General features: G+C 35.1%; 1 protein-coding gene across 1 annotated transcript in view; it reads right to left on the bottom strand.

The window, feature by feature from the left end:
• Window positions 1–11,272, bottom strand: part of LOC127422577 (cytoplasmic dynein 2 heavy chain 1) — a 143,621-nt gene that overhangs the window by 89,161 nt on the left and 43,188 nt on the right. The window contains exons 29-39 of the mRNA XM_051666214.1: window positions 10,551–10,668; window positions 10,264–10,376; window positions 9,791–9,904; window positions 9,539–9,683; window positions 7,113–7,318; window positions 6,701–6,883; window positions 6,364–6,546; window positions 2,310–2,533; window positions 1,683–1,792; window positions 1,400–1,599; window positions 439–703 (exon numbers count right to left, since the gene is read on the bottom strand). Coding sequence (XP_051522174.1) covers window positions 439–703; window positions 1,400–1,599; window positions 1,683–1,792; window positions 2,310–2,533; window positions 6,364–6,546; window positions 6,701–6,883; window positions 7,113–7,318; window positions 9,539–9,683; window positions 9,791–9,904; window positions 10,264–10,376; window positions 10,551–10,668 — 1,861 coding nt within the window. The remainder of the gene's footprint in view (window positions 1–438; window positions 704–1,399; window positions 1,600–1,682; window positions 1,793–2,309; window positions 2,534–6,363; window positions 6,547–6,700; window positions 6,884–7,112; window positions 7,319–9,538; window positions 9,684–9,790; window positions 9,905–10,263; window positions 10,377–10,550; window positions 10,669–11,272) is intronic.

Consider the following 11,272-nt stretch of genomic DNA (forward strand, 5'->3'; position numbering starts at 1 on the left):
TTTGTTGTGCGTTCAGTATTTAGCATGCGTATTTGGTGTATTTTGTTTGTTTTTTGTACTTGGTGTTCATTGAGCTTGTATGGTGTTTAGTATATGTATTTGATGTTTGTTTTGTGTGTTTGGTATTCGTTGTGTGTGTGTAGTATTTGGCATGTGTATTTGATGTTTGTTGTGTGTTTTTGTGTCCATTTGATTTTCGTTGAGTGTATATGGTGTTTAGTATGTGTATTTGGTGTTTATTTTGTGTGTTTGTTGAGTGCATTTGACATTCATTGAGCTTGTATTCGATGTAGGTTTAGAATGTGGATTTGGGGTTTGTTGTGTCTTTGTTGTGTATAATTGGTGTTTGGTGTGTGTATTTTGTTTTGTGTGTCTTTGTTGTGTCTAATTGGTGTTTGGTGTGTGTATTTTGTTTTGGTAGACGTAGCATTTCCTCACCATGTGGTTCTCGCACCATTTGTCGTGCAGATGATGTCAGTACTCCATCAGACCACTCTCTTGTGTCCATGTCGATGTGTCCCAGCAGCTGTTGTCGTGGCATAGCTTTAGGATTCATAGTGTACTGCTTCACCACACGACCCATCCTGCCAAGTGCTGCACGCAACATTCTCCACAGAGTGGACTTGCCCGCCCCACTCGGCCCAACAACCACCACACCCATCCGCTGCCTGAGCTGCTCATACAGCTCCAGAGCCTTCTTTAACTGCATACACACACACTTCAATAGTTTAGTTTATTATGCAAGGTCCAGGGTACAGTATGAAGGGCATGAAATGTAGAGTGTATTACTGCCTGCAGTATGTAGGATATAAAGCGTAAGGTATAGGACCTATTTTAAGATCACTACATCTTAAGCACAGCGCTATGCAAAACATAATATGCACAAAGTCACTGGGCATGGCCATGAAAGTTTGTTTCTTCGTTCAAGAATGCGCTAAGTCTTCGGAGTTAGTGGGTTGGCGAAATACAATATACCCACAGTTTGCACGCATTCGCCCACAGATAATGCAAGCACTCCCACCCACGCCCACTTGCACGCTGCTAAAATAGCACTTAGAATTTGCGCTCTCATGAAAATTGGATAAGACACAGCGCACTGTTGTTGTGCATTGCGTTATGCCTAGCGCGGTCCTGAAAACAGAGCCCATAGTGTGTAGGTGTTGAATTTTGTATGTAGTGTGTAGGGTATGTCTGTAGGCCACAGTGTGTAGAGAATAGGTTGTAGGGTATAGAGTGTAGTATGTAGAGTGCAACACTGATTCAGCATGTATAACAAGTGTAGGGTGCAAGGTATAGTATGTAGGGTGTGAAAGAAAAGTCGTAGGGTATACAAAGTAGGTCATTGGGTGTAGTGTGTTGAGTTTAGTATGTACTGTAAGTTGTAGGGTATAGTTTCTACCTGGCTGGGTATGGTTTCCAAGTGTGCTTCTTCATAAACAGCCAGCAGGGCGGATTTGAGCGTCTCATACTCCACATCTTTTAAGTCAACTCCAGGAAACACATCTCTGACCAAAGCGTCAAACCGAGAGTTGTCAGCAAACGTCAACTTTGACATAGTGTTTAGCCTCAATGCCTGAACCACTAACCCATTCTCCTTTACTGCACAGAGAGAGAAAGAGAGAAACAGTTTATTGATTAAGTGATCTGATTATTGATACTGAGCAAATAAGAAATTCTCTTACTGTTGTTGTTGTTTTGTCTCTGTAACTGAAGTAAACTCCCACAGCCTCTCAATACCGTCTTCAGCGCACGTAAACCCCAATCATAATGTTGCTGTGGTGTCAACAACTCCCTGCACACACACAGATATTTACACATAAACATATGCAAAGATACACACTAGGCCCAAAATATTCTCTATTCAAGTATGTGAATGCATCTGCTTTTTACTTTGCAAACTTGATTTTGTTGTTGCATTCCAAAATGTGTCAGACATAAGGCATTCTGTTGTCACTATTCTGGACACTTTTGACACATCTGTAAATACTGCACATTTAAACCATATATTGTATGTATAATATATATATATATATATATATATATATATACACACACACACACACACACACACACCGATCAGCCACAACATTAAAACACCTGCCTAATATTGTGTAGGTCCCCCTCATAATATATATGAGGGGGACCTACACCTATATTAATATATATATAATCTCTGAATGCTTTTCTGAGATGTGGGTTGGCGCTGTTTTGGTGGCATGAGGTGGACCTACACAATATTTGGCCGGTGGTTTTAATGTTGTGGCTGATCGGTGTATGTACAATTTGTTAACACATGCTCCTGTCACTACCTGGACAGATTGAATATGGCGACGAGTTTCCGCCCAAGCGCTTTTCCTTCCTTAAATCCCTCTGAGTACAGAATGACTTCAGCGATGAGCTCGTTATCAGGACTTGTCATCGCAACCGGACGGAATAGCTGCTTCAGATTATCCGGCAACTTCTGCCGCCCTCCGTATCCTTTACCCGCTGGGTTTAGGGTTATAAAGACGCCCGAGTTTGGGTCCAGCTCCACCTGTAAACACATACAGACCGTCTTTCCTCTGTCCAGTAACAACATTTGAGACTCAAAAGCGGTTTCAGAACCTACCTTGACAGTATTTTATGGCATCACACACATGCCCCAGACACAAAGACCTAACATGGTTACAAAAGCTAGGTATTAAAATGATGCTGCATTCTAAGAATTCAGAAAGTTCTGAAAGGGCATCTCCTGTATCCTTTGCATATAAGGCAATCTCAGAATTAATTGTGACAAGCTCCATGAAAACGTTCATCTAAGATGATGGACAAGTCGAGTTTAATTTGTTTAATTTAATTCAAAATAGACTTGCCCAATATTTGTTTGTGCAATGTATTTGTATGACTATTACAGTTTCACTTTACATGCCAATATCAAACTCTTTTGGAAACAAATGTGTCTTTAGTCTCTCTTTGTGCCATTTACGAGGTTACATTTTAGTTAGAATTAGGGCAGCAACTAACCATTATTTTGATAATCGATTAATCTTTGATTATTTCTTCAACTAATTGATTTTTTTAGTCACTTATGAGGTTACACTTTAGTTAGGACTAGGGTTGCAACTAATGATTATTTTGATAATCGATTAATCTTCGATTATTTCTTTAACTAATTGACTTTTTTAGTCACTTATTAAGTTACATTTTAGTTAGGACTAGGGCTGCAACTAACAATTGTTTTGATAATCAATGAATCTTTGCTTATTTCTTCGAATAATCGATTTTTAGTCACTTGTGAGGTTACATTTTAGTTAGGATTAGGGCACCAACTAAAGATTATTTTGATAATCGATTAATCTTCGATTATTTCAACTAATCGATTTTTTTAGTCGCTTATGAGGTTACACTTTAGTTAGGACTAGGGTTGCAACTAAAGATTATTTTGATAATTGATTAATCTTCTATTATTCAATTAATCAATTTTTTTGTTACTTATGAGGTTACATTTTAGTTAGGACTAGTGCTGCAACTAACGATTGTTTTGATAATCAATGAATCTTTGCTTATTTCTTCGAATAATCGATTTTTAGTCACTTATGAGGTTACATTTTAGTTAATATTAGGGCAGTAACTAACAATTATTTTGATAATCGATTAATCTTTTATTATTTCTTCGATAAATCTATTTTTAGTCACTTATGAGGATACATTTTAGTTAGGATTAGGGCAGTAACTAACGATTATTTTGATAATCGATTAATCTTTGATTATTTCTTCAACTAATCGATTTTTAGTCACTTATGAGGTTACATTTTAGTTAGAATTAGGGCTGCAACTAACCATTATTTTGATAATCGATTAATCTTTGATTATTTCTTCAACTAATCAATTTTTTTAGTCACTTATGAGGTTACATTTTAGTTAGTATTAGGGCTTCAACTAAAGATTATTTTGATAATCGATTAATCTTCGATTATTTCTTCAACTAATCGATTTTTTTAGTCACTTATGAGGTTACACTTTAGTTAGGACTAGGGTTGCAACTAATGATTATTTTGATAATCGATTAATCTTCGATTATTTCTTTAACTAATTGACTTTTTTAGTCACTTATTAAGTTACATTTTAGTTAGGACTAGGGCTGCAACTAACAATTGTTTTGATAATCAATGAATCTTTGCTTATTTCTTCGAATAATCGATTTTTAGTCACTTGTGAGGTTACATTTTAGTTAGGATTAGGGCACCAACTAAAGATTATTTTGATAATCGATTAATCTTCGATTATTTCAACTAATCGATTTTTTTAGTCACTTATGAGGTTACACTTTAGTTAGGACTAGGGTTGCAACTAAAGATTATTTTGATAATCGATTAATCTTCTATTATTCAATTAATCAATTTTTTTGTTACTTATGAGGTTACATTTTAGTTAGGACTAGTGCTGCAACTAACGATTGTTTTGATAATCAATGAATCTTTGCTTATTTCTTCGAATAATCGATTTTTAGTCACTTATGAGGTTACATTTTAGTTAATATTAGGGCAGTAACTAACAATTATTTTGATAATCGATTAATCTTTTATTATTTCTTCGATAAATCTATTTTTAGTCACTTATGAGGATACATTTTAGTTAGGATTAGGGCAGTAACTAACGATTATTTTGATAATCGATTAATCTTTGATTATTTCTTCAACTAATCGATTTTTAGTCACTTATGAGGTTACATTTTAGTTAGAATTAGGGCTGCAACTAACCATTATTTTGATAATCGATTAATCTTTGATTATTTCTTCAACTAATCAATTTTTTTAGTCACTTATGAGGTTACATTTTAGTTAGTATTAGGGCTTCAACTAAAGATTATTTTGATAATCGATTAATCTTCGATTATTTCTTCAACTAATCGATTTTTTTAGTCACTTATGAGGTTACACTTTAGTTAGGACTAGGGTTGCAACTAATGATTATTTTGATAATCGATTAATCTTCGATTATTTCTTTAACTAATTGACTTTTTTAGTCACTTATTAAGTTACATTTTAGTTAGGACTAGGGCTGCAACTAACAATTGTTTTGATAATCAATGAATCTTTGCTTATTTCTTCGAATAATCGATTTTTAGTCACTTGTGAGGTTACATTTTAGTTAGGATTAGGGCACCAACTAAAGATTATTTTGATAATCGATTAATCTTCGATTATTTCAACTAATCGATTTTTTTAGTCACTTATGAGGTTACACTTTAGTTAGGACTAGGGTTGCAACTAAAGATTATTTTGATAATCGATTAATCTTCTATTATTCAATTAATCAATTTTTTTGTTACTTATGAGGTTACATTTTAGTTAGGACTAGTGCTGCAACTAACGATTGTTTTGATAATCAATGAATCTTTGCTTATTTCTTCGAATAATCGATTTTTAGTCACTTATGAGGTTACATTTTAGTTAATATTAGGGCAGTAACTAACAATTATTTTGATAATCGATTAATCTTTTATTATTTCTTCGATAAATCTATTTTTAGTCACTTATGAGGATACATTTTAGTTAGGATTAGGGCAGTAACTAACGATTATTTTGATAATCGATTAATCTTTGATTATTTCTTCAACTAATCGATTTTTAGTCACTTATGAGGTTACATTTTAGTTAGAATTAGGGCTGCAACTAACCATTATTTTGATAATCGATTAATCTTTGATTATTTCTTCAACTAATCAATTTTTTTAGTCACTTATGAGGTTACATTTTAGTTAGTATTAGGGCTTCAACTAAAGATTATTTTGATAATCGATTAATCTTCGATTATTTCTTCAACTAATCGATTTTTTTTGTCACTTATGAGGTTACATTTTAGTTAGGCCTAGTGCTGCAACTAACAATTGTTTTGATAATCAATGAATCTTTGCTTATTTCTTCGAATAATCGATTTTTAGTCACTTATGAGGTTACATTTTAGTTAGGATTAGGGCTGCAACTAATGATTATTTTAATAATCGATTAATCTTTGATTATTTCTTTGATATATATATTTTTAGTCACTTATGAGGTTACATTTTAGTTAGGATTAGGGCTGCAACTAACCATTATTTTGATAATCGATTAATCTTTGATTATTTCTTTGATATATTTTTTTAGTCACTTATGAGGTTACATTTTAGTTAGGACTAGTGCTGCAACTAACGATTGTTTTGATAATCAATTAATCTTTGCTTATTTCTTCGAATAATTGATTTTTAGTCACTTATGAGGTTACAGTTTAGTTAGGATTAGGGCAGTAACTAACGATTATTTTGATAATTGATTAATCTTTAATTATTTCTTCGATTCATCAATTAATCATATAAAAAAGCTAAAGTGTGTGTGAGTGTATTACCTCTTTATTGAGCAGTTGGCAGGTGGTATTCTGGTTCTTGAGCGAGTTCTGGATGGCTTGTATCTGCATTGATACAGCTGAGAGCACAGCCTCCTCTAGACGATTAAATTCATCAAAACAACCCCATGCTCCACACTTCACCAGACCCACAAAGATGCGGCCCATGGACTTCACATCTATACCCTACAACACAGAAATATAAGACTCACTTTTCTGGTAAACATCTGTTATTAGCATATGTTTTGCAGTATACATAACACACACACTGAAATTATGCTAAAACTATCTCATGTTATCAGTCAGAAAGGTTTGAGCCTTTGTGCACGTCTGTGTGTACCTCGTCACAGTTGAAGACCAGTACTTGTCTTCCAAACAGTCCTCCCAGCGCTTTGACCGACTCTGTTTTGCCAGTTCCCGCAGGACCGTAAGGATTCCCACCCAAACCCATCTTCATGGCCTGGGTGAGTGTCAAATAGCACTTATCTGTCAGGGGTGTGTGTACCAGTTTAGGAGCATTACCCTGAAAAATTGAGACAGAGTGAATCCCTTTTGGTCTGTTTCTCACACAAAGCTATTGTATGACACTTCTTTTATGATGGTGACAGCCTGCATTTGAAATTGGAATAATATGAGGGTAAGGTGAATTATTCTATTTAAATTGGCATCGAGAATCATCAACTTTGACTACTATTGGAACTGACTTTTAAATATTTTGGTATGGTGATAACCCTAGATTAAGTGTGTCAAACCTGATATTCATATGTGTAGCTGAACTCTGCATCCACCATCTGTATGGAGCAGCTCTGGTCTGAATTCAGGTAAAACCGCAGCTGTTTTTTCCAAATCCAGTCATCAGCACTGTGCACCTGAGCCTCTCTCAGACTCTGGACCACTGAGATGTTGTGAATGATGTCCAGAATCAAAGCCTTCAGTTTCAGCTGCAGAACCCTTGATTCTACATGACAAAACACACTAGAAACTGAATGTTAGAGTTAAACCAACTCTCAATTAACAGCACCAAGTGATCACAAGGGTGGTGCTTGTTTCATGAAACAGTGTTACACTTTGGGATAGATGTTTAACCAGAAGTATGAGCAATAATAATAGTAATAGTATGCAACAAACAGAGACATAAGAGCACAAGTTTAAAGTGTGTTTGTAATGGATTGTTTGTGCTCCAAAGCAGCAGTTTTACTGGAGTAATTTACAAGCAGAATTAGCCATAATCACTGTTAACACTGTGACTCAACAGAGGCTTAATTTGCTTGAATGTATTGTTAATCTTACTGGAGCTTGAGTGAATAATTCTCAGAGCTCATAAATGGACTAAAGAGCTTTATAGACGCCCTCTCTTTATTCATTTCATTAAACTACCGATTAACAAAAGCTGTACATTTGCAGGCAGAGAATCAGAGGCTGTGGCTTTTATTCACCCTGCAGTCACAATCAAATTCACATCGAGGAAATTAAACTGTGTAAATGTAGCAGACACACAGAGCTCTGTCTTTGAAACACGCACACTTACATCTATAAATCTATTTCTATTCATCTGTTGTTTTAATATAAAGCTAATTCGAATGACTACTGACTAACCTAAAGCTGAAGTATGTAACTCCTGCAGTGTTGAAATACTTTCAACAATAGTCTCCTTTTCCAGATTAAGATGCAGAGACAGCCATAGAAGTCATTCACAGGTTCATTTTCTTGAAAAATGTAAACGCTGTGTCTCTGTGGCGCTATGAAAATTCCTCTGTTTGTTTTGAGTGTCTCAAGACAATAACAATGGCTCAACCAATGCCGTGAGTTGGTGGCGAGACTATCTGTTTGTGCGATTAACGACAAAAGGGGGGCGTATTTAGAAAGCTGTTTCAAAACAATGTTTATTTTTGCAATTCAGTTTGGTGGCGCAGAAATTACATACTTCATTAACCATGCAAGAAAACCTTTGGAATTTTTATAATAAAAATAAAAACCTTGGATTTATCCAAATGGAAGTTTTGTCAAATTTAGCTAATTTCTACAACATTTTAAAATGATTTTTCAGCAATTTTGTCCCCAAATTATAGCACGTAAATTAATAAAACTTATTTATCTAAATCTAAATAGGCATTTAAATTAATTTATAACATTTATTTAAAACTATACTTTCGGTTATTTACATCGTTTTAATATTTGGAATCATTTTAATTATAATTACTAAAGATGTATTTATAATTTCAAAAATTCCAGCTAAATTCTACATATTATAATTATATAAATAATTATGTGACTAATTATAACTACTACAGACTAAACTGTAACCAAAACCGTAACCCCTAAAATACAACATTTGGCTTTTTGTGCAATATTCTTTAAATGTTTGTCCGATAAAGATCACTATATACACATTTTAATGGAAAGTGGTTAATAAACTTCTGAAAAATAATGAAAGTTCCTTTTTTAGATTTAAAACAATGTCCAAAACTAATGGTATACCTGTCATGTCCATTGCAATGAAACAACTTTATCAATAAATAAAATATTATTGTTAATCATTTGTTTTTAATTATCTAATTGATCTACTTAGCATCGTTTTGCAAAACAAAATAAAGCTACTATTTTTTTATATAAATTTTTAGTTATATAAGCATGTTTTTAGATTCTGATGCAAACACCTCCATCACATATTCGTTTTTGATTTAAACTTCCATTACATACTGGAAACCTTTTTGGACGGTTTGCACGGTTGACAAAGTGGGGGGATCACTGTCGGTAGGAAAGCTTGAAGGCATATAGTAGAGGTTCAGTTCAGTGTAAAGTGATTGGAATCAGAGGTAGTGTTAACCGGAAATTTTTCATTATTTACCACATTGACGGATAATTCCTAAATGTGGTCTGTCATTTTGACAGATAAAAAAAGCAATCCATTTAAAAGCATGATAGAGAACTGCTGCATCAGTTTTCCTTTTAATCATCTGTATGTGTCTTCTATCTCTTTTTGCACAAAAACAATGCACAAGTAAGTAATGATGGATAGAAAAATATAGAATGATTATTTTTGGTGAAACCTCTGATCAGAATGTGCATTCTCTTCCACACAGCGACACTTTAAATAACTTGAAGATTTCGACCGGTATATCGATTTAACCGGTTTATTGCCCACCCCTAACACACAGGCAGTGTTTGTGTACAGTACCTGCAGTATCATCTGTGCTGGTGTCTACACTGGTGTAGTTCTCCAGTTTAGCAGTGAGCTCCTGCTCCAGCTGCTGAAGGTTCTGCTGGCGAATGGAGCTTTCCACATCTGCAGTGAACTGGATCTGCTCTGCTAGACACAGAATCTGAAACCAGAGTCACTCCAGAGTCATTTCAAAAGAACCACAGCATTGTACCATGGGTGTTTCTGAAGAGACGTGTGTGAGTGTGCGTGTGTGTGTGTGTGTGTTACCTGAGAGGGGAAGCGTGTGGGGTCCACGTTTCCTTTCTTTCCTGCATTCACACACTCACACAGAAGATGTTTCAGTGTGTTTTTCATTTCAGTGGAGAGAGCACTCAACCAGACCTGAAAGAGACAAACAAAGTTAAAGGAATATTCTGGGTTATTTTCAACTTAAAGGTAATTTTATTGGGAGATGCTAAGGAAATAGTTTTCTCTCATCCCACCGTTTGTAAAAACAAACAAAAATCACATTTACAGTAATGCACCTGTACAATGATAGTCTATGGGGCAGAGAGTTTAAAAGAAAAAATGTGAAGCTTGAATTTTTGTTAAAGCCCTTATATTAATTCTAGTACAACAATGTGAGTTATTTGGGCTTTTAAGGTGTCTAATTCATCATTTTGAGGTGGGACTACTTTTCTAGGCAGATACACTTCGTTATGACCTCGGACACACACACACACGAATCTGATTAATCTCACCTCCACATCGTTTGAGATGCTGATGGTGTTTTGGAGCAGAACCGTCTCCCCCTCTAGAGATTTCATGGCTGTAATGCTCTGAAAACTCTCATCGAACTCCACACTGTTGATACCTACAATACACACACAACATTTACAAACACACAATAATCACATATCTATACAGTATTTAGGTGTTTGTGAGAGACCATCACATAAAAACAAAGCAAGCTGTGACTGGTCGCTTTACATGTCAGTCAGAGGGTCTCTTCCTGTCTAAGTGGGCAGTTTTTGCTCTTGTGTGTTACCTGCAAAGAGTTTCTTCAGGTGTGTGTGTATGACAGCGGGGTTTGTAGCTTGTCCGAGAATCTCCAGTAGATCATCGTCTCCAATGAAGTAAAAGCGAGGAAAGGCAGAACGCTTCTCCTGCAGGGGTCAAATCTCATGAAAATGTCATTAAATAATGAAATCTTACTTTCTGAAACAATTTGTTCCGTTAACAGGATAAAAGTGTACGGTGACTGGCAGAGACACACTTTATACAAAGAAACTGATGGTTTTTACACTAGTTTATGTTTGTGTTTTTTTTTTTTTTGCTTAAAAATATTTAAGCATACATGTGATTTCTGCAGGTAGTATACATGTTTCTGGTGGTGGTATGCATGTTTCCACAGTTGTATTCATGTTTCTGCAAGTAGTATACATGTTTCTGGAAGTATAGTAGTATGCATGTTTCTGCAGCTATATGCAGCTTTCTGTGGGTAGTATGCATGTTTCTGCAGGTAGTGCGCATATTTCTCTTGCTGTTTGCATGTTTCTGTGGGTAGTATGCAGGTTTCTGCAGTGATTATGCATGTTTCTGTGGGTAGTATGCATGTTTCTGCGGGTAGTAAGCATGTTTCTAGTGCTGTATGCATGTTTCTGCAGGTAGTATGCATGTTTCTAGTGCTGTATGCATCTTTCTGCAGGTAGTATGTATGTTTCTAGTGCTGTATGCATGTTTCTGCAGGTAGTATGCATGTTTCTAGTG

Source organism: Myxocyprinus asiaticus, chromosome 31 (assembly GCF_019703515.2).
Source record: "Myxocyprinus asiaticus isolate MX2 ecotype Aquarium Trade chromosome 31, UBuf_Myxa_2, whole genome shotgun sequence".
Taxonomy (NCBI): domain Eukaryota; kingdom Metazoa; phylum Chordata; class Actinopteri; order Cypriniformes; family Catostomidae; genus Myxocyprinus; species Myxocyprinus asiaticus.